General features: G+C 35.6%; 2 protein-coding genes across 3 annotated transcripts; one reads left to right on the top strand and one right to left on the bottom strand.

Moving 5' to 3' along the window:
• Positions 1-36: 36 nt before the first annotated feature.
• On the bottom strand, positions 37-17,227 carry LOC110867627 (glucosidase 2 subunit beta). 2 transcript variants are annotated; one of them, XM_022116631.2, is made up of 15 exons: positions 16,996-17,227; positions 7,154-7,288; positions 6,913-7,038; positions 6,287-6,382; positions 4,711-4,950; positions 3,633-3,862; positions 3,305-3,376; positions 2,797-3,196; positions 2,605-2,706; positions 2,462-2,519; positions 1,830-1,898; positions 1,581-1,668; positions 1,112-1,173; positions 432-483; positions 37-291 (listed from the first exon to the last, which is right to left on the bottom strand). In XM_022116631.2, the coding sequence occupies exons 2-15, from the start codon at positions 7,260-7,262 to the stop codon at positions 241-243; spliced, it is 1,755 nt and encodes a 584-aa protein (XP_021972323.1). In that variant the 5' UTR covers positions 7,263-7,288; positions 16,996-17,227; the 3' UTR covers positions 37-240. The 2 variants fall into 2 exon arrangements, with proteins under 2 accessions (XP_021972323.1, XP_021972322.1); XM_022116630.2 differs by lacking the exon at positions 16,996-17,227 and having other exon boundaries at positions 7,154-7,471.
• On the top strand, positions 11,915-17,878 carry LOC110867628 (ribosome biogenesis protein NOP53). Its single transcript, XM_022116632.2, has 11 exons — positions 11,915-12,112; positions 12,189-12,404; positions 12,501-12,526; positions 13,421-13,504; positions 13,615-13,725; positions 13,805-13,893; positions 15,186-15,305; positions 15,965-16,087; positions 16,170-16,236; positions 16,363-16,442; positions 17,644-17,878. The coding sequence occupies exons 1-11, from the start codon at positions 11,956-11,958 to the stop codon at positions 17,648-17,650; spliced, it is 1,080 nt and encodes a 359-aa protein (XP_021972324.1). The 5' UTR covers positions 11,915-11,955; the 3' UTR covers positions 17,651-17,878.
• The last annotated feature ends 1,100 nt before the right edge of the window (positions 17,879-18,978 follow it).

Below are 18,978 nucleotides of genomic sequence, written 5' to 3'. Positions count from 1 at the left end.
AGTAAATATGTTGTTTCGATTTATAGGTCTCTTATATGATATGAAAAAGCACAGTTTGTTATTTTAGTTAAACAACGTTTCTATTTCATCTTGTAGCTCTAAAATATATCTGCTTACAAGCCTCTCCCCTCAACATTTCAAGCAAGTCTTGACATTCTAACAACGAATATCGAAGAATGAGACATTACGCATGGCCTGCCAAAAACTACGTTGATCATGAACACTTTAAACCATCAACGGTTAAAGCTCATCATGTGGTTGCGGTTGCTTCTTTAGTTCATCTTCTAGCTCCTGAAACATTTTCAGTTACCACAAATATGGTTAGAAGATCCACCGTCAATGATCATCCACCACTAACACCTGTTGCCGCCAACCACCCTATATTATATTATAGTATGTTAAATAGCGAAGTATTATATGGTGAAAGATACCTTGAGTTTTCCTTCCAGGCAAAGAGCTGGGGTGGTTAACGTCGCTGCATATCTGCCATTAAAATACTGATTTAGAACCTAGATCCCATAGAGAAAAAAACAAAACATTTACTTGATTCCGCAATCAACCCACGTCTATGGTTATTTGATTGTTATTATAATATAATTTGCGGATGCGTGTAAAATAAAGAAGGCTTGCACTAGTTAGGGTGTAAGGAGTGGTTAAACACTTGAGAGTGGCAAACTAAAAAATCAACCAATCAGAGTGTGCCACGTCAATCAGTGAAAAGTGTATAAACTTTGCTGAAAAGTGTTGGCAATGGTTAGACACTTGGTGAAGTGGTAAACTTTTTTTTAAAAAAAGGAAAAAGTTGTGATTGGTTGAGATTGGATGGACCCCACCCCACAGGCCCACACTACCCTCTCTCTCTCATACACTCCCTTCACCGCGGCGGCAAGCCCTCACCGATTCATCTTTGATTACCGCGCGGCAAAGGGGTCGGCGGCGGTGTTGCCGCGCGGCAAAACCCTTTGCCGCTCAACTTTGCCGCACCACTCCGGACAGCCTTAGAGATAAGAATTTCAACTTGTTTTGACTTAAAATCATTTGCCAACCTGTAGGCCCTATCCAATACGTTGTGCCTGAAAAAGAAAAAAGAAGGGGGTGGGGGTGTTCTTACTCGCAACGGCTTGGTTCATCTACGTCGGCAAGCTCAACTTTCAATCCACATCTTAATCTAACCTGTCATATGTAGATAGAAGACCAGATTAGCTGTTAAAAAATAAAATAAATGAGTTTTGACTATTATATGGTTTTTCAACAATTGTGTGGATCCGGTAAGTTGACCCAGAACACATTTAGTCCAAAACTTAATGCATTTAATACAGGTATGTTGTGGTCATCAAGGGCGTAGCTTAGTGGGGGGCCGGGGGGCGCCCGACCCCCCGAACTTTTCGCTCAGTAGTGCCCGGTATGTAGTTTTCGTATAGAATTTTTTAGGTATATATGTTTTCGACCCCCCGATTTTATAATTTCTAAGGTATGATTTTAGGTCCGGTGACTTCCGACCCCCCGGTCGGAAATCTCAAGCTTCGCCACTGGTGGTCATGAAATCTTAACATGAAGTAATATGGCACAATGATTATTACCTTTACACTTCTATCAGGACCATTCCAGCAATTGTCACCATTTGAAAAGAGCATTACATTATACGACTCCTCAAATTTCTCCCATTTCCTGTACATTAAATGGAGGAATCAACTATGATAACTAAAGCGTGACTAATTTAACTTATAAACAGCTTTAAATGGGCCAGCCCAACATAGTCAAGCCTGCATCCACCCGTACTAAAAAATATAGCCCTTTTCAACCCCGGTATGTTTTGACTTTTGACTTACCCCAACCGTGTTGTGCTGTACCCTTCCTCCTGAGTGGCTTGTTTAAAAGGGCAAACTTTGTAAACATATCTGAAATGAAATCAACAAATAAAAAACATGGAACAATTCAAATTAATAGAAAAAAATAGATAACGAAAGAGTAAAATGGCATTCTCATCCCTGAAGTTTGGCCAGTTTTGCGACTTTCGTCCAAAGGTTTGTTTTTCCGCATCTGGATCCAAAAGGTTTGAAATCTTGTCATTTTCATCCGACTCGTTAACTCCATCCATTTTTCTCCATTATGTCAGGTATATCCGTCTTTTTTTGTTAACTCAAAGAGCAATTCGTTTCTTTTCACTTTATGTACAAGCATTTAGCATAATGTACAAGAATTCACTTAAAGGGCAATTCAGTCTTTTTCAATTTGTGTACGAAAATATCGCTGACTTAACGAAGATAAACGGATGGAGTTAATGAGCCGGATGAAAATGGCAAGATTTCAAACCTTTTGGACCCAGATGCGATAAAACAAACCTTAGGACGAAAGTTGCAAAGCCGGCCAAACTTCAGGGACGAAAATGGCATTTTAGTCATAAAGAAATTATAGCTCAATATGGAAAAAAAGGAAAACAGAAAGTTGCAAAGGTTGTAACTTGTTCTGTTTGCTTTCAAAACATTGACCATATAAGGAGTAGAATTCCTTCTCCGATCCTGCAAAGCCAAACACGGGTCACAGAAGAAAAATCAAAAAGACGAAAACTTCTGTTATTTCCAAGATTAAATATAAAAAACATACCAAAATCATGCCCTAGCTTCTTAGTTAGGCGAGATATCCTTGATTTTAATTTAGATAACTTTGTGCAGGCCTCATCGTATTCTTTTCGTACATTTTCAGCTTCTACATGAAATAGTAACATACAAATAAAAAAATTTAAGAAGATATTTTTTTGTATCTCTGCATCTTAATTATTAAAGAAGCCAGTTTTACCAGATATGTCTACTGGAGTCTGAAAGGGGTTAACAGTCCGCAGAATATTCCTCACAGTTCTTTGAATCTTCTCGAACCATGAAGGGCTGCTTTCGCTTTCCGTACCTAACATGTCCATGTCATCATCTGGGTCATAGCCGTATGAAGAACTTGAATCATCAACAGCTGCATCTCCAACATCATCCCTGTGGGCCTCGGTGTCATGATCGTAATATTGATCTTCATCAGTTTCTGTATCGTATCCATTGTTTTCTTCATCATGAGCATTAACAGATGTCTCGTAATCATTTTTAGCATCATGATTTTGCTCATCTGTTTTTTTTCCAGTCCATCGTGAACCAATTTCACGCCCCAAATCTTCCCTTGATAATGCATCAATGTCTTTGGTTGCATCTTCTTCCTGAACAAACATCCAATTGTGACTTATAGTTGTAAGGGAAAAGAATGAGATGATAATTTATGATTTCATATATGAGGATACAAAAACTTCATTAATATATTAGGATACCTTACTTCCGAGCCCAGTATTAGGTTCAGATCCATGTACAAATTCAGGCCCTTCCTCATCCTTCGGGTCATGCTATGTAAAGAAATACGATAACATTTGAAACAAGAAATTAGCTCACATGAAAGATTCTAAATCAGAATCTAAACTTGTATAGTATTAATATTGAAGAGTTATGCGAGAAAGAATCGGATCAACCCAACCCGTACCAAAGGTTTACCAGCTTTGACCCATTACCCAACCCGCCCATTTTTCCACCTCGATACACATTCAACTATCACAATGCATTGTTCAGGTTGTGAGAACTTTCAAGTTGCACGGTAACTCCAACCTGGCGTGAAGAAGAGTCCTCAAGAACTGCAGCTTCAATGTCATTATTTTCCACAGGCTCTTGTTCTTCAACATTGTGATTTTTCACGTGCTCTTGTTCTTCAGCATCATTTTTCTCTTCATTTTTGTGTTCCTTCGATTCCGATTCTTCGGCTTCCTTTTTCTGCTTTTCCTCCTTTTCTTTCTGGATGCGCTCTTTCTCCACTGCCTCCTCTATTCGTTCCTTGTGCTCTGGAGAAATGTGGTGACACAAAAGACATATCATAATTAATATAACCTAATAAAATATGCGAATAACATATCCAACAATGCATCATCATCATCATCATACTCAGTATATCCCACCAATAGCAAAGCTAAGGTAGGGTCTGAGGAGGGTGAGATATAGACAGCCTTACCTCTACCCCGTAGGAATAGAGAGGCTGCTTCCAATGAGACCCCCGGCTCGATTGTAGTTTTGCATCAAGCCTTGGACATAAGGCACATAACACTCAGCAATTGAGACAAACGCCGATTAGTGCATGTACCCCCTTGTCTTTTGGCTATCAACCCACAACATGATGCATGATTAACCCCCCCCCCCCCTTAACGTTATTTTCACGAAATTAGTAAAATAATGTTAAAATTAGTGCACTTTCACTTTTGCCCCCGAGCGCCCACACATATATACATTATATGAGCTTAACATTATATCCAACAATGCCTAATCATTTAATAATGGTTGTGTTGATTTGGGCTATGTTATACCTCCAACGGTAAAAAAAATATTAAAAAAGAGGAGTAAATTACGATTTTGGCCCCTGTGGTTATATCACTTTTACCCTTTTAGCCCAAAAAGAAATCTTCTAACATCTGAGCCCCTAGCGTCTTTTTTTTCTAACCCTTTTAGCCCCTAACACTAACCACATCCATTTACTTTTAGGGGCCAAAAAAGTTAGAAAAAAAAGACATTGGGGGCCAAAAGGGTTAGAAAAAAAGACGTTGGGGGCTCAGATGTTAAAAGATTTCTTTTTGGGCTAAAGGGTAAAAGTGATATAACCACAGGGGCCAGAATCGTAATTTACTCAAAAAAGAAATACCCTTAAGTTGTTGAACAATCTCCTTGAGAATTTTCTCCTCATTCTTCAGATTTGACAGCTCAGCCTCATCTTTTGCTGCTGAGACTTTTGCTTGTTCAACTTCATGCTTTCTTATGGCAACGCCATCCCGATATAATGCAATTTTTTCCATTAACTTATCTCTTGCCGCTTTTCCAGCCTCCCAACAGGTGTTGTTGCACCTGGTTTTGCCATCATACTCGTCACTACCATCACAACAATCTGTTCAACAAAACCAAGTTAATTTATTTATTCACATGGCATAATCAGAGGAACATAAAATTTGGTTGTGGACTTGTGGTGATGAGAAATAAAGACTAAATGATGATAAAATCACTGACCAACAGCATATTATATCTGGGTCATGTTATATTATATTATATAATCTCAGATCCTATTGTAAAAGTTTAGCCAGTGCCAGATCAAGGTGATCAGAAATAAAGAAATTAAGTTACATTTCTACCTCCTGGTGGATTTCATTATATAATGATAGACTAAAGGGTCCTTACAGACATGTCATGTGACAGTGGTCAGAGCCTAAATAAATGTACATTTCGGAACTTGGTTCTTGATTGACCCATCAGAAGATCGATAGTTCAACTAGATGTTATGTACCACTTGGATTTGGATTATTTAGAAGGGAGTTTAGAGATGACCAGGGCTGCTTTTGGTGGTGACGCAGGTGGTGTTGTGGCGGAAACCGGTGGTGGCACAGGAGCCGTAACTGGTGGTGGCGATGTAGGGGTGTGGCAGGCTTCGAACACGGCTCGGTTCGATCGGAGCTTAGCGAATACGGTTTCAAACTGGGACTCGAGTCTCGCAAAGGATTCCCTCCATTGACGGAACTCGGATTTGGATAGTTTTTGAGCAGCCATAGGCCCGAAGGGAGATCACGGTGGCTCTGATACCAAATGTTATGTACCACTTGGATTTGGATTATTTAGAAGGGAGTTTAGAGATGACCAGAAGCAATTAGAAAGAGATTTAGACTAGTTTTTCATATATCATTCATAATAATTTAACAAAACAAGAATGCCTTATATAGGCTTACAATTTTACAAACATGGAGCAAACGTGCAGATGATTAACTACATGGACCTATTCCTATTCCTAATTTAATGCAATAAAATGGGAAACATGGAGGTGATGGAAACGTGGAAGTTTGGCACGTATCACTAGACCACAAATTCAAAAGAAATTTAAGTAATATGAACTCCTATTCATGTGTACAGACACATGCTGCATGAGACAAGGAAACCTTCGATTTCAGTTCAATGATAATCAATTCTGTATAGCAGTTACATTATGAGATATTTTATTTGCATTAAAGAGGAAGTAGGATTCTGTATCTATTACGGATAATTCTCATCATGGTATATCCTAGACTTCCAAATAAAAATGACCCCTTGCTATGCTAGGTAGACAAAGCCTCTTTATGAATTAAAAGACAAAGTAATCAACTAATCACTACAGTTCAAACCTCATAAAATAGATATTGTAGTTTCTTACATGTACTATGACAAAAAAAAAAAAAAAATTGTGTAAAATCATTACTTACCACAGATACCATCATTTATCCTAGAAGAAAATATAGTAAGGGCACTATGTCCAGCATTTCTGCAATAGAATTTCCCAGTGGGGCATGCTGCTGTTCCTGCAAAGCCAAATATACCATTTGTTAGGGAAGCAAATTGGTACTCTCAAGAAAATTTTCGCTACCCCATTCATGTCTCTCTGCTCTATAATCTGCTGCTACTATACTTTTCTCACCATTTTGTGTTTTAAGTAGTTTACTGCTTATAACTTTACTAATTTTTGTGCCACACTTCATGTTATCCGGATACAAAACGGTTTTGGAGCAACCTAACTATCTTCCGCAACAGAGGAAAGGTTTGCCCCTATCCTACCCTCCCAGGCCCTACCAATAGCTTGCTAAGCGCACATTTTTTTTTATATAAGATAAGTACATTACTTCCAACATTGTCAAGTTGCATTTAAACCTAATTTGCTCATATATACATAACAAACACTCATATCAAATTTATATCTATCTAATTAGACAATGCATCAATCAATAGCCAAAACACAATCGCTATATACGAACCATACACACGCATCAACGCACGAAAACAATCAATAACTTCATTTCACAAGAACTAATAATAAACTAATAATCTAGTAAACCTGGTTCATCAGTTCCATCAAAGCAATCACAGAAATCATCATTAAGCTGTGACTTAGTGAATGTTCTAGATCCATCTTTGCATTTAATCGTTCCTGAAGACCACAATCCCTTGTAATACATCTCATCTGGTAAGATAACCAATAAAAACTCATAACATTAACATATTATAAAATTAAAAACTGCATATGATATTATTATAACTACAATTGGTTCGATTAACAATTAGAACATGTATTGTACCTTCAGGTGCAACTCCAAGCAGCTCGTTTGATGAAATTACGGTCGATCGGAGAATAATCGTTGAAATTATGACGAAGAATGTGAAGATTGATGCGTTAATCTTCTTCATTTTGATCTTCTAGTGTTGATTGTGCCCTACCGGTGAAAAATTTAGTGACCTAATTAGTTAGTTTACATGAAATTTAAAACCCTAACGACAGCTGAAGAACTCGCAGTAGAAAGAGTGACGGTGCAGAAGTGGTGAACGAGGAGGAGATGCAGCAGAACGACGTCGTATTTTGTATTTTCTTTTTGGTGCGCGTGTGTGTTTTCTTTTTTCGACAAAATCTCTCTCATATCTCAAGCACTCTTGGGCACCTAGACCAAAGAGAGTACTTCGAGAGAGTAATTCGAGTAGTGACGGAACTAGACCTTCAACTCAGGGGTATCCTAAAATTTTTTAGGGGTGTCCTCGTACTTGTTTAGGGGTGTCCTGTGTATAAAAATCGGAAAAAAAAAAATTTTTACACTACTCATAAAAACTTGAGCCGTAGCCCGGGCTACGCCCGTTTACACTACAGGTCCGCCACTGAATTCGAGTCCACCACTAATTTAGGGAAAAACCCGGTAACTCACCCGTTCATAGGCATGATGGTGAAATTACCGGTAATATGCACATTTGGCATAAGGATCAAACCTAGATTTTCTGATGTCTCCTATCATTGTCCATCAGTGCCTTACTTTGCACCAAGTGGGAGTTGAACCTACATCTCCCAAGAGAAATGCAAGTCTTCCACTGGAGTATCATCGTGCTACCAGCTGAACCACCCGATCATATTCATCTTCATTAGGCAATAATGTCTATACACCAATTTAGAAGGAAACCCAATAAATATAGAAAAAACCCCCTTATAGAAATCAAACCCACACCTTAATAAGTTCATAAACCTTATGTCACTCTCAAAATTCCTAGTGTCATTCTTTTTTCGTGTTTAATTGCATGTTTGCTTGTTTTGAACTTATGGGGTGGTATTTCATTGTATTTTTTAATAGGATGAATAAAATAATAATTAGGTTATAATGTTTTCACATATTATGATTATGATTGTTGATAACTAAAATTTCTTATTTAACATTGTAGGAAACGAAAATAGTTATGATCTTGTTGACGAGAATGTCGTTCATAGTGAATTTCATCTATTAAGCGATCGTGAACTTTATGCATTTAACACTCTAATGAATTAACTTAAAGAGGACGCCGTTGATAGTGAATTTTTGGATTATTTTTTTACTATGAATTAACTTCGGGAATATACATTAACTGTTTGAATATTTTTTATTATTGAATGATGTAATTTTGGATTGTTTTTTTAGTTGAAATTGTATTTTATGGATTTATAGGGTTAATTATTCAACCCGTTTGAACAGCCTGCCTAATCCGATATGATTAAAAAAGTGGTTTTTAAAACATTTGATAAACGTAACTATTAACTAATTATCTATCATTTTGTTAAACATCGAGAAATGAAAGTGTAATTAAGATAAAGAGATGAAAATATAATTATTGTTTAAAAGACTAATTTGTATGCATTAAATTAAAAAAGTTTTTAACTTTTTGATATCTTAAAATATCTATAACTTATCTATACTATATAATAAAAGAAACCTGATTTTGGACACGTGTCACTCATTAAAGATGTCTACATTTGTAATTTCCTACCTTTTCATACTTAATATTATTATTTACCAAATTGACACTTTTTTATTTAGTTTACCCTTATCTCATATTTTATAAAAAAAAATATCGTTTATTCTATCTCTTATTTTCATATTGCTTTTTTTTTAAATTTAGTTTGTACTTATCTTTTCCGTTCAAATGGGACGGAAGTAAAATTATTGGGTTTACTAACTTGTGATGTGCTTTAATTAAAAATCATAAAAAAGAAAAAAAAACAATGTTGTGACTTTTAGCAACACACGTCTTTGCCGTTTGTCCTCATGACTAACACGTTTAAACACTACAATCTGTTTCTTTTGCCTAAGTCGACTCCAATAAAGGGATAAAGTTCCAGAATGTGTTTATTTAATTAATCTAACTATTAATAAAAGACTCCAATTAATGACATATGGTAATCTTTCCTTCAACCTACTAGGTTAGAACCCCGTGTAATACACGAGTTGAATAAATGTAATTTTATATACCAAATAATAAAAAATATATCTTTAAAGATATAACTTTTTTTTATTATTTAGTATATATAATTAGATTTATTCAACCCGTACAATACACGGGTTTTTATTATTTGGTATATAAAATTACATTTATTCAGTACAATACATGAGGTTCTTAAAGATATAATTTTTTTATATTATTTAATATATAAAATTACGTTTGTTCAACTCGTGTAATAAACAAGATTTTTAAAGAATAATTGTTTTAATTTAGCATATAAAATTACATTTATTCAACCCGTGTAATACACGGGGTTCTAACCTAGTGCATTATATATACTATAGATATAGACCACCTTCACATTGTTTGGTCTAAGGGATGGATGCTCTTAATCATAACTACTTTGTTTTATAATTTTTTACATTAATATGAACAAATTATATAGGACTCCGAATACACTTTCAAAACACACATATCATATTGTAAATGTAAGAATTTAAACACTACAAATTAGAGTATGTTTAGCTACAAACGAAATCCTTCGATAAGAATAGTAAATGTCAGTAACCTAACAATAACCTAACAATAAACTAACTGAAAAGTATAAGAAAAATCTTATCCCTATTCTTAGTTTCCAACATATGTCCTATGGGTTGTCTCACTAATCACCTAGGGATTACCGACACAAAGCTTATAAACATAAAATTTGTGAGATATTTGCTCTTCTCTATTTATTTTATATTACTTGGTTTAGAGATGATCATTATCAATAGTTTGTTAGCATCATAATAATCTTTTATTGTAATATCTCTATATAAAGTGAGAGTGATTTGATGGTAGTCAAATCCTCAAGGGCCTCGTTTAACCAAGAACAAATGCAAATGTCACCCATTACCAACATCACAAGCCTTATTTTCATTAGCTGTGAAACTGCGCGGGGGGTAAATAGTACCCTTACAAAAACCAAAGGACTTAAATTGTCACATACCCTTAAAACAAACACGCCTCCTCCTTCTCCACCAGTTGGATGAATTATTAGACCATGTGTAGTGGTGAACTAACATAATGGCTAATGCCTCTACCATGGGGTATTATCTGACACGTAGCATCCTAGTCAGCGTTGGGGCATTATAGCAAAAGTGGCGTAGTGGGGCATTATGCCAATAACGTCCATATTATTTTTAATGAAAAAAAAAAAGGAAAAGGGATGGCAGGTTGAAAAGTAAAGTGGCATGTGGGTATCTCAAATTCATTGGTGGACAAGACCATTTTGTCAGAGACCATATTGCAACTTCAGCGTTTTAATGAAAACGCCCACAACCAATTTTTCCAAAAATAACGCCCGGAAACGTCGGATGTAATGGAGGGGGGGCGTTATCCGGCGTTTTTTTTTTTTAATTTAAAAAAAAACGCCCCACAACGGATGGTCTTAGTCTTAGGGTTTTATTTTACTACACACACAGAGGTAGCGTTTGGTATGAAGGAATGGAATGTGGAATGGAATGGATTATTCTAATGGAATGAAAAGAAACATGTTTGGTTATCATGTGGTAATGGAATGGAGCATTCCAAAGGAATGTAACTCCTTCCAAATATAATAATTTTCATTCCTTAGTATGTAGGTGTTTTTTTTCCATTCCTTCAAGGAATGGAAAGAAATATGTTAGGTAGCGTTTGGTATGAAGGAATGAAAGGTGGAATGGAATGGATCATTATGATGGAATGAAAATAAACATGTTTGGTTATCATTGGTAATGGAATGGAGCATTCCAAGGGAATGTAACTCCTTCCAAATATAACAATTTCCATTCCTTGGTATGTAGGTGTTTTTTTTCCATTCCTTCAAGGAATGGAAAGAAATATGTTATTATTATTATTATTATTATTATTATTATACTTTTATTTGTATTTATATTTATTAATATTAATACTAATATTAATATATATGAAAAATCTATTATTAATTTTTATCATTAATATATTATTATTATTATTATTATTATTATTATTGAGTCAATTATATTTTTGTCGCTTTAATACAGTTGTGTTTACTTCATTTTTTTTTGTTTATCAAATTGTACAAAGTAATGATTCGTTCTATTCATATATGAGTAACCAAACATCACAATGGAATGGAATGATCCATTTCATTCCGTTGTCCATTCCATTACCTCGTCCATTCCATTCTCTCATCTATTCCATTACCCCATACCAAACAGACCCTTATTATTATTATTATTATTATTATTATTATTATTATTATTATTATTATTATTCATACTAATATTAATATATATAAAAAATCTATTATTAATTTTTTATCATTAATATATTATTATTATTATTATTATTATTATTATTATTGAGGCAATTATATTTCTGTCGTTTTTAGTACAATTTTTTTGGGTAAAGTTGTTTTTAATACAGTTGTGTTTCGTTACTTCATCTTTTTTTGTTTATCAAACTGTACAAAGTAATGATTCATTCTATTCACGTATGAGTAACCAAACATCACAATGGAATGGAATGATCCATTTCATTCCGTTGTCCATTCCATTACCTCGTCCATTCCATTCCATTCTCTCATCTATTCCATTACCCCATACCAAACAGACCCCGAGAGATTCCATCTGCTGCTGCTGCTTCTGCAATGGGTAAATCAAGGAAAGGAAAGAAAGCATGGAGATCGAACATCAGCACACAAGACATCGAAGATTTCTACGACAAATCCACCAAAGACGCCCTTTCCGGCGGCTCTCTCACCCAACTCCCTAGCGACTCTCTCTTCTTCCTCGACAAATCCAGAGGTTACTTACTACTTAACCTCTTCTTCTTCTTTCTGTTTTTATTTCATAATTTAATAATAATAATTTGTGGTTAAAGATCTTTCTGTGAAGCGTAAAATTGACAAAAGCAGAGACAAGATACTGCGTGTTGATAGCGTACTACAAAAGAATTCTTTTGTGAAACCTGTGCCATCATCCAATACTAAAAAGTGTAGTAGGAATTATAAAGAGAAAGACCTTAAAACTACTGAAGCAACTTCGTTCAAGAAAAAAGATGCTTCCACCATGCTTCTTGATATATGGAATGATCAAGGTTTAAGTTTTACCTATTTCTTGTATATCAATATCCTTTTGCTGTTAAAAGAATTCAAATTTAATTAATTTTTATTATTGTTTATGAATGTCTCAGGTGATCATGCTGTAAAGAAAAGAAAGGTAAAATTTTACATTTATGTATCATAGGGGTGTGCACGGTTCGGTTTATTAGGTTGATTTGTCGGTTTTCGGTTCGGTTCAGTTAATAACCAAACCAAACATTGGCTAAAATCTTTGTTTAGTAATACCATAGTTATTAAAGGCGCTAAGCGCACTTAAGGCGCATAGGCCTCCCCTGGGGCCTAGGCCCAAAGCGCAAAAAAAGCGAGGGCCTGAGAAAAATTAAGCGCATAATGAAAAAAAGTTAACCTATATTATGTATCAGAAAAAGAATACTATTATTCAAATAAAATAAAAGAAACCTATTATATAAAACTATATATCATCTATTTAGAACCAAAAGTTCTAAAAATATTAGTGTATTAGTGTAGAAAAAGTAGTTTTCCTTGGATAAAAGTAGAAATTTGGCTAGAATCTTGTCGGAATTTAGAGAATTTGGCCAGAAACTCTCCGGAATCTCGGAATCTCGCCGGAATCTACGCTTGAACCATCACCTAGAGAATTAAAGCGCAGTTTTCTCGACTTAAAGCGCAACTACCTCGCCTCGCCTGAAAAATGGGCCAAGGCGCAAGAGGCGATGGCTTTTAACAACTATGAGTAATACATGTAATGGAGGTATAATAAATACATGAAATAGATATATAAATACATGAATGGGATGTATAAATAAATAAAATAGAGGTATAAACACATGAAATAGAGGTTTACAAGCTAGAAATACATGAAGATTTAGATGATTCGGTTCGGTTAATTTCGGTTAACCGATGGTACAAAAAATATCCGATAACCGATTTTCGGTTAATTTCGGTTCGGTTATTGCTCATCTATACCTGTTTGGTGATGCGGTTTTATTTTTAGTTATCTCACTTTATTTTTCGTGGAAGGTTATGATAGGTTTCAAACAAGGCTATTGTAATTCCTGCTGTGGAAGTAGAGCCGCCTGGATGCTCATACAATCCAACATCTGAAAGTCATCAGGTTACATGCTTATATATTACTTAATTATATATTATATATATGGTTATGAACTTATGTTCATTTCGTGGTATGTTTGAATTATTTGGCTAACTTTTATTGTTTTTTTGCAGGATTCATTGGCTCAAGCTGTTGCAGATGAAATGCAGAAAGTTTATACGAAAGAATTGCGCCCAGCACCTGTTCCTTTAACTGTTGAAGGTGGAGTTATTGATGAGGAAGATGTGGGTATCTTTAATTTTCTGCATTTTTAGAATTAGGTTCATCTAGATAGTTGATCCGTAATGTTAGAAAACTTTGCAGATGTATTTTCTAGATGCGGATAATGAGAGTGATGATGATGTTGAGGGGAAGGATGCTGATGAAAATGATGATGCGGATCTTGAGAAGAGGTATGTCTGTTACTTTTAATAGTTTATGAGAACAAGGTGATGCGTTTTTAATTAAATGACTTAATGACTTCGTATGTATGGTTTTGGTAATTTAATATTTAGTTCCTAAGTGTGAGGTTCATTGGGGAACACTAAAAAAGTGGGGAACAATGGGGAACCGACTCAAACGAACTCCGATTGGACTCATTCCAGCGGCATTGGAACCGGCTCGTCGAACCCTAACTAGGATCTCTTAACCCTAAACATTAAATCATAACCCCTAAACCCTAAATATATTAGGGTTTGGATTTTAGGGTTTAGCCTTAGGGTTTAGGGTTTAGCTTTAGGGTTTAGAGTTTAGCTTTAGGGATTAGCTTTAGCTTTAGCGTTTAGCTTTTAGGGTTTATAGTTTAGATTTTACGGTTTAGCTTAGGTTTTAGCCTTATTTTTTAACTTTAGGGTTTAGAGTTTAGGAGTTAGGATTTAGGGTTTAGGGTTAAGAGATCTTAGTTAGGGTTCGACGAGCCGGTTCCAACGCCGCTGGAATGAGTCAAATCGGAGTTCGTTTGAGCCGGTTCTCCGCTGTTCCCCATTTTTTTAGCGTTCCCCAATGAACCTTCCCCTAGTTCCTAAAACCTGTTTATGATCAGAAGGGTTTCTTAAACTTCATATAAAGGCTTCACTTACCCATATATTACAAACAGAGCATCAGTTTCCGCCATTTTTATTAACCAAACAAGAAAACAAATGCTTCAAGTATTCATAGTTCCATACCCATTGACTGCAAAACCAAACACCAACTAAGTCTAACTTCGAGTTCTCATTTGAGTATTTGATAACACTTATATATATAATGATTTCCGTTCTGTATTTAGAGCTGTGACTTTTGTTTGACAGCAAAACGAATAAATGTTTACTAACACAACTTTAGCACAAAAAAAAAAATCTTTTGAATAAAAATAGGAAATGTTTTCTACTATATTTTAAACGTTAACTCAAAGTAATCCGTGGAAACGTAAAAAAATCAATCTTTGGAAACCGTATATAACATTCTATTTCCAAACTGCAATTGTTTGCGTCCTTGGCAGTCGTGTTAAAAGTTTGAAAACAATTTTGAGAATTAATTTGTAGTCTGGTCTGGACTTGTAGTTTTTTAGTGAGTTTTGTTTTAGTCAATTTTGAGTTACATAATGGATAATGTGATATGCTTTACATAAATATTATTATTCTTATATTTCAGTCAAGCAGAAAAGACGTGATTTATATTAATCTATGATCCAGTTTTACACGATTTGTATTTTATAACCATGCAGGCCTTTTAAAACAAAGAGGGTAACAAGAGTACAGCTGAATAAGAGGGCTAGAAACAAAGAAAAATTGAAGATGGAAGCAGAAGCCAAAAAGATAAAAGACTTCTCTAAAGATCTCGACAGGTTAATCGCTTTTACCCATTTTTGCTAGCTGTTGTTATCATAGTCACAGGAAACGCAGATCCCCCCTCGAATCTCGAATCGGTTCGGCCATACCAGAATCGGGTACAGAATCGAACCATTCGGCCTGGGTTCGCGAACCAGATCGGAAAAAAGGTCGTACCCGATTATCACGATACTCGTTCCGAATCACTGAAAAACGTGTTTCCGATTGAAAAATTCGCCGTTTCGGAACGATTCGATTCGCGTACCAGTCAATAGATGCACGAATTGCAACCGTGTTTAGACACTTTTCCCGCCTTTTTAATGGAGCCTAATTGCCGACCTGCTTTTTTTTATGAGTTTTCTGTTATGAACTTATGAATTATGATTATGGTTGTGAAATGCTTTTGAATTTTGGATATGATTATCAAATTTGTTTTTCAGATTGGAATTTTTTTATAAACTATATTGTAATAATTGTTTTATATACGATACGACGTACCAAACTATATGGTACGCCGTACCGCGTCCGAATTGGCGTTCCGAATGAACTTACCCCCCCTTGTATCGAATTTTAAAATTTCACGAAATACGTACCCGTTTTCATTCCGCGAACCGCGATCCATGTGACTATGGTTGTTATATTTATCCAACTTGTATTTTTGGTTCAAATAATGCAGCTTACCAGATATAATCGATGAGATAGGCAGGGAGGATGAAGAGAAAAAGAATCGACATCTTCGTTGTGTTACCGCTAAACAAGAAAGACTAAAGTCATGCCCCCCACGTTTAGGAAGGCACAAGTAAGTAATGTTATATTATTTTTAGTGTGAAGTTAGTTGATGGTATCTTATTTGCAGCATTATTCGATAAATTACATTTCAGATTTGAGCCTGCGCCTGTTCAAGTGTTGCTATCCGAAGAGATTACCGGTTCTTTGAGGAAGTTGAAGGTATACAATTAGGGTTTGCTTTCAGAATGTCTTAAAATAAAAAAGAAAGCTTAAAACTACCTTTTGACATTAATGTATAGTATGTTTGTTGCTAACTGCAAAAGATTCTTCATCTTATTATTGTAGGCATGTTGTACCCTAGCTAGAGACCGATACAAGAGCTTTGAGAAAAGAGGAATAATTGTCCCTACAGCTAAGAGTGGCAGGTATTATTATATCATACTTGTTAAAAAGGGATTTTTTTTTATAGAGAAAAATGCCCGGGTTGTCCCTGTGGTTTGCTTATTTTTCACCTTTAGTCCCTAACTTTCTAAAATTACACCTATAGTCCCCAACTTTTGCAATTTCGTTCCCAGACAGTCCCTGGCGCAGATAGGGGTTAGTTTTTGGTGTTAAGTGGATGTGAAATTACTAAAATGCCCTTGTTATTAAAATTAAAAAAATAACTTAAATGTAAAATGAAATATATTTAAATTTAAATCTTTTGCTTGTATTGTTTTATAAAGTAAAACTGAATATATTCAGCACTCTAGTCTATACTGGATTGATGAATAAGTGAGGCAACCTCACATGGTCGAAGTGTGAAACCCTAATTCGTTCACATATTTACGGCCAATACAAGATTGCTAATCGAATCACACAATACAACCGCTGTCTCAATTGCACGATTGGTACCAAAAATTTATAAACAAACAGTCGTACAATATACAAACCCTAGGTTAATTTCAAAGAAACATAGAAAGAGGATAAAGAAGAGACCTGCAGAGTTGAACCAGTACAATGAAGTAGAACCTTGAATGATTCGTCGAAGATCAATGTCGACGGAGCACGTTCAGCCGGCGGTTTCCCCAACGGTCATAACCAAGGGACACTCGTTGTTTTCAACTTGAGCTCTGATGTCACCCCCGGAACAGTTAAAGAATTTTTTGAAGATTTTGGTAATTTTATTATTCACATTTTGAGATCAAATATTGATGCTGTTGATATTTTGGCAGTGGTGATTACGGTGGGGGTTTGGGTTAGATGGTGATGGTGGTTGAAGGTGGTGGTGTGGAGTGGGGAAGATGAAGTGGGTAGGGTAGGTGGTGGGTCTCACTGTAAAATATTAATTATATTTATTTTAACTTTTTAGTTATTAATTTGATAGTAAGGGTATTTTTGTCATTTCACACGCACCCAACACCGAAAACTAACCCTCTTCCACGGCAGGGACTATCCGGGAACGAAATTCAAAAACTTGGGGACTATAGGTGTAATTTTAGAAAGTTAGGGACTAAAGGTGAAAATGGGCAAACTACAGGGACTATCCAAGCATTTTTCTCTCTCTCTTTTTTTTTATATAATAATAATTTTGTGAGGTTTACATGCAGCCCGTTTATTAACAATTTGTTGGATATATTTGTGCAGGAAATAGAAGTATCTGTGCATGAATGGCTGTCAATCAAGCGAAATGAGAGATGAATATGCCAGTTAAAGCGCCCGGTCCTTTTTGGCCAACCGGTTTTGTATTCTAGTTTATTTCTTAACTTGAAAAGCTATGAATGGTTTTCTTGTTTCTTAATCCTCAAAAGCAATGTATCCTACATAGAAGACATAAAAGGATTTCCGTTTTTTTGGGTTGATTAAGATTAGTTTTTATGTTTGCCCTAGTTCTTAGTTTTTTTGTTTATTTCATGTGATTGTTTCTTGCTTTCTTTTATTACCCTGCTGCATAACGGAAATGACTTTACTAATCAAGTTCCGCCATGTCATCAAACATTATTCCATCCTAGTGATGGATTTTAGTGGAAATGCCCATCACTCACCACACCCAATAATTTTCCTCGCAACCAAACAATTTCTCTCACACATTCTGCAACTTCTTCACGCGTGATAGTGACCACGCGTTGTCGGATTCACACGTGAAAACAACCACCGGCGGCAGTGTTCCACTGTAATCCAGGCGTGGTGGATGGATGATAACGGGGCGCCCCGTCCCCCTTATATTTGGTAATATGAGCTTCCACGTTTACATTAACCAACTTCATGGAAGTATCCACCCAAGGTAAGTCGTTTATACAGCTGTTATCGCTTTCCAACAATTTGTTCATTGGGGGTTGGGGCCAAAACTTACAATTCAATAAGCTATCAAGGAAAATTCCAAATACTTTTACCTCTCAATGGTTGATAATCTTGGCCGTAAATGAACTCATAATTGTGAAAAGATTTTAAAAATTGCGAAAAAAATTATAAAGAGTTTTTTAAAATGGCAAAAAAATTCAGTGAAATATTCCCGTCATAAATATATTTATTTTGTTGCAATTACGAAGTTATTCATGAATTTAAACGATTTTCGTGACTACTCACACAATTTTATTAAGGAATAATGGATTTTAATAATCCCAACTATTACCCGTTGGCCGGCAACGATCCCAACTTCAAAAATTCCCACTAGCGGTCCCATCTTTTCACATATTGGCCTTCAATGAACCCTGACTAACAGAACCCTAACGCCGTTAGTCTCCGAGGAGTAGAGGTATAAACGTTGAACCACATCGTGCGTATTGCAGCGTGTTAACTCGTAATAGTTAAGCTGAAACGTAAAACATGGAAAAGAGTAATTAAGCTGACTTAGGATACGGGCATTGCGATGGAGCCCTTACCCCCCAAAAGAAATTAAATACCGTGGAAACGTTGAACCACACGTGCGCGTTGCAGCATGTTAACTCGCAAAATTTAAACTGAAAGGTAAAACGACAAACC

Source organism: Helianthus annuus, chromosome 7, assembly GCF_002127325.2.
Source record: "Helianthus annuus cultivar XRQ/B chromosome 7, HanXRQr2.0-SUNRISE, whole genome shotgun sequence".
In the NCBI taxonomy this organism is placed as follows: domain Eukaryota; kingdom Viridiplantae; phylum Streptophyta; class Magnoliopsida; order Asterales; family Asteraceae; genus Helianthus; species Helianthus annuus.
The sequence above is the reverse complement of the archived record's forward strand: the minus strand, read 5'-3'. Positions and strand labels throughout refer to the sequence as shown.

What these genes read in the sequence shown, in the direction of transcription:
- LOC110867627 (XM_022116631.2), bottom strand. Translation starts at nt 7,262, where the DNA reads ATGAAGAAGATTAACGCATCAATCTTCACATTCTTCGTCATAATTTCA. An exon ending in TGATGGAACTGATGAACCAG is followed by an intron (nt 6,383 to 6,912) that starts GTTTACTAGATT and finishes TTGGCTTTGCAG; the next exon opens with GAACAGCAGCATGCCCCACT. An exon ending in GAAGCTAGGGCATGATTTTG is followed by an intron (nt 2,520 to 2,604) that starts GTATGTTTTTTA and finishes TTGGCTTTGCAG; the next exon opens with GATCGGAGAAGGAATTCTAC.
- LOC110867628 (XM_022116632.2), top strand. Translation starts at nt 11,956, where the DNA reads ATGGGTAAATCAAGGAAAGGAAAGAAAGCATGGAGATCGAACATCAGC. An exon ending in TGATATATGGAATGATCAAG is followed by an intron (nt 12,405 to 12,500) that starts GTTTAAGTTTTA and finishes TGAATGTCTCAG; the next exon opens with GTGATCATGCTGTAAAGAAA. An exon ending in CCACGTTTAGGAAGGCACAA is followed by an intron (nt 16,088 to 16,169) that starts GTAAGTAATGTT and finishes ATTACATTTCAG; the next exon opens with ATTTGAGCCTGCGCCTGTTC.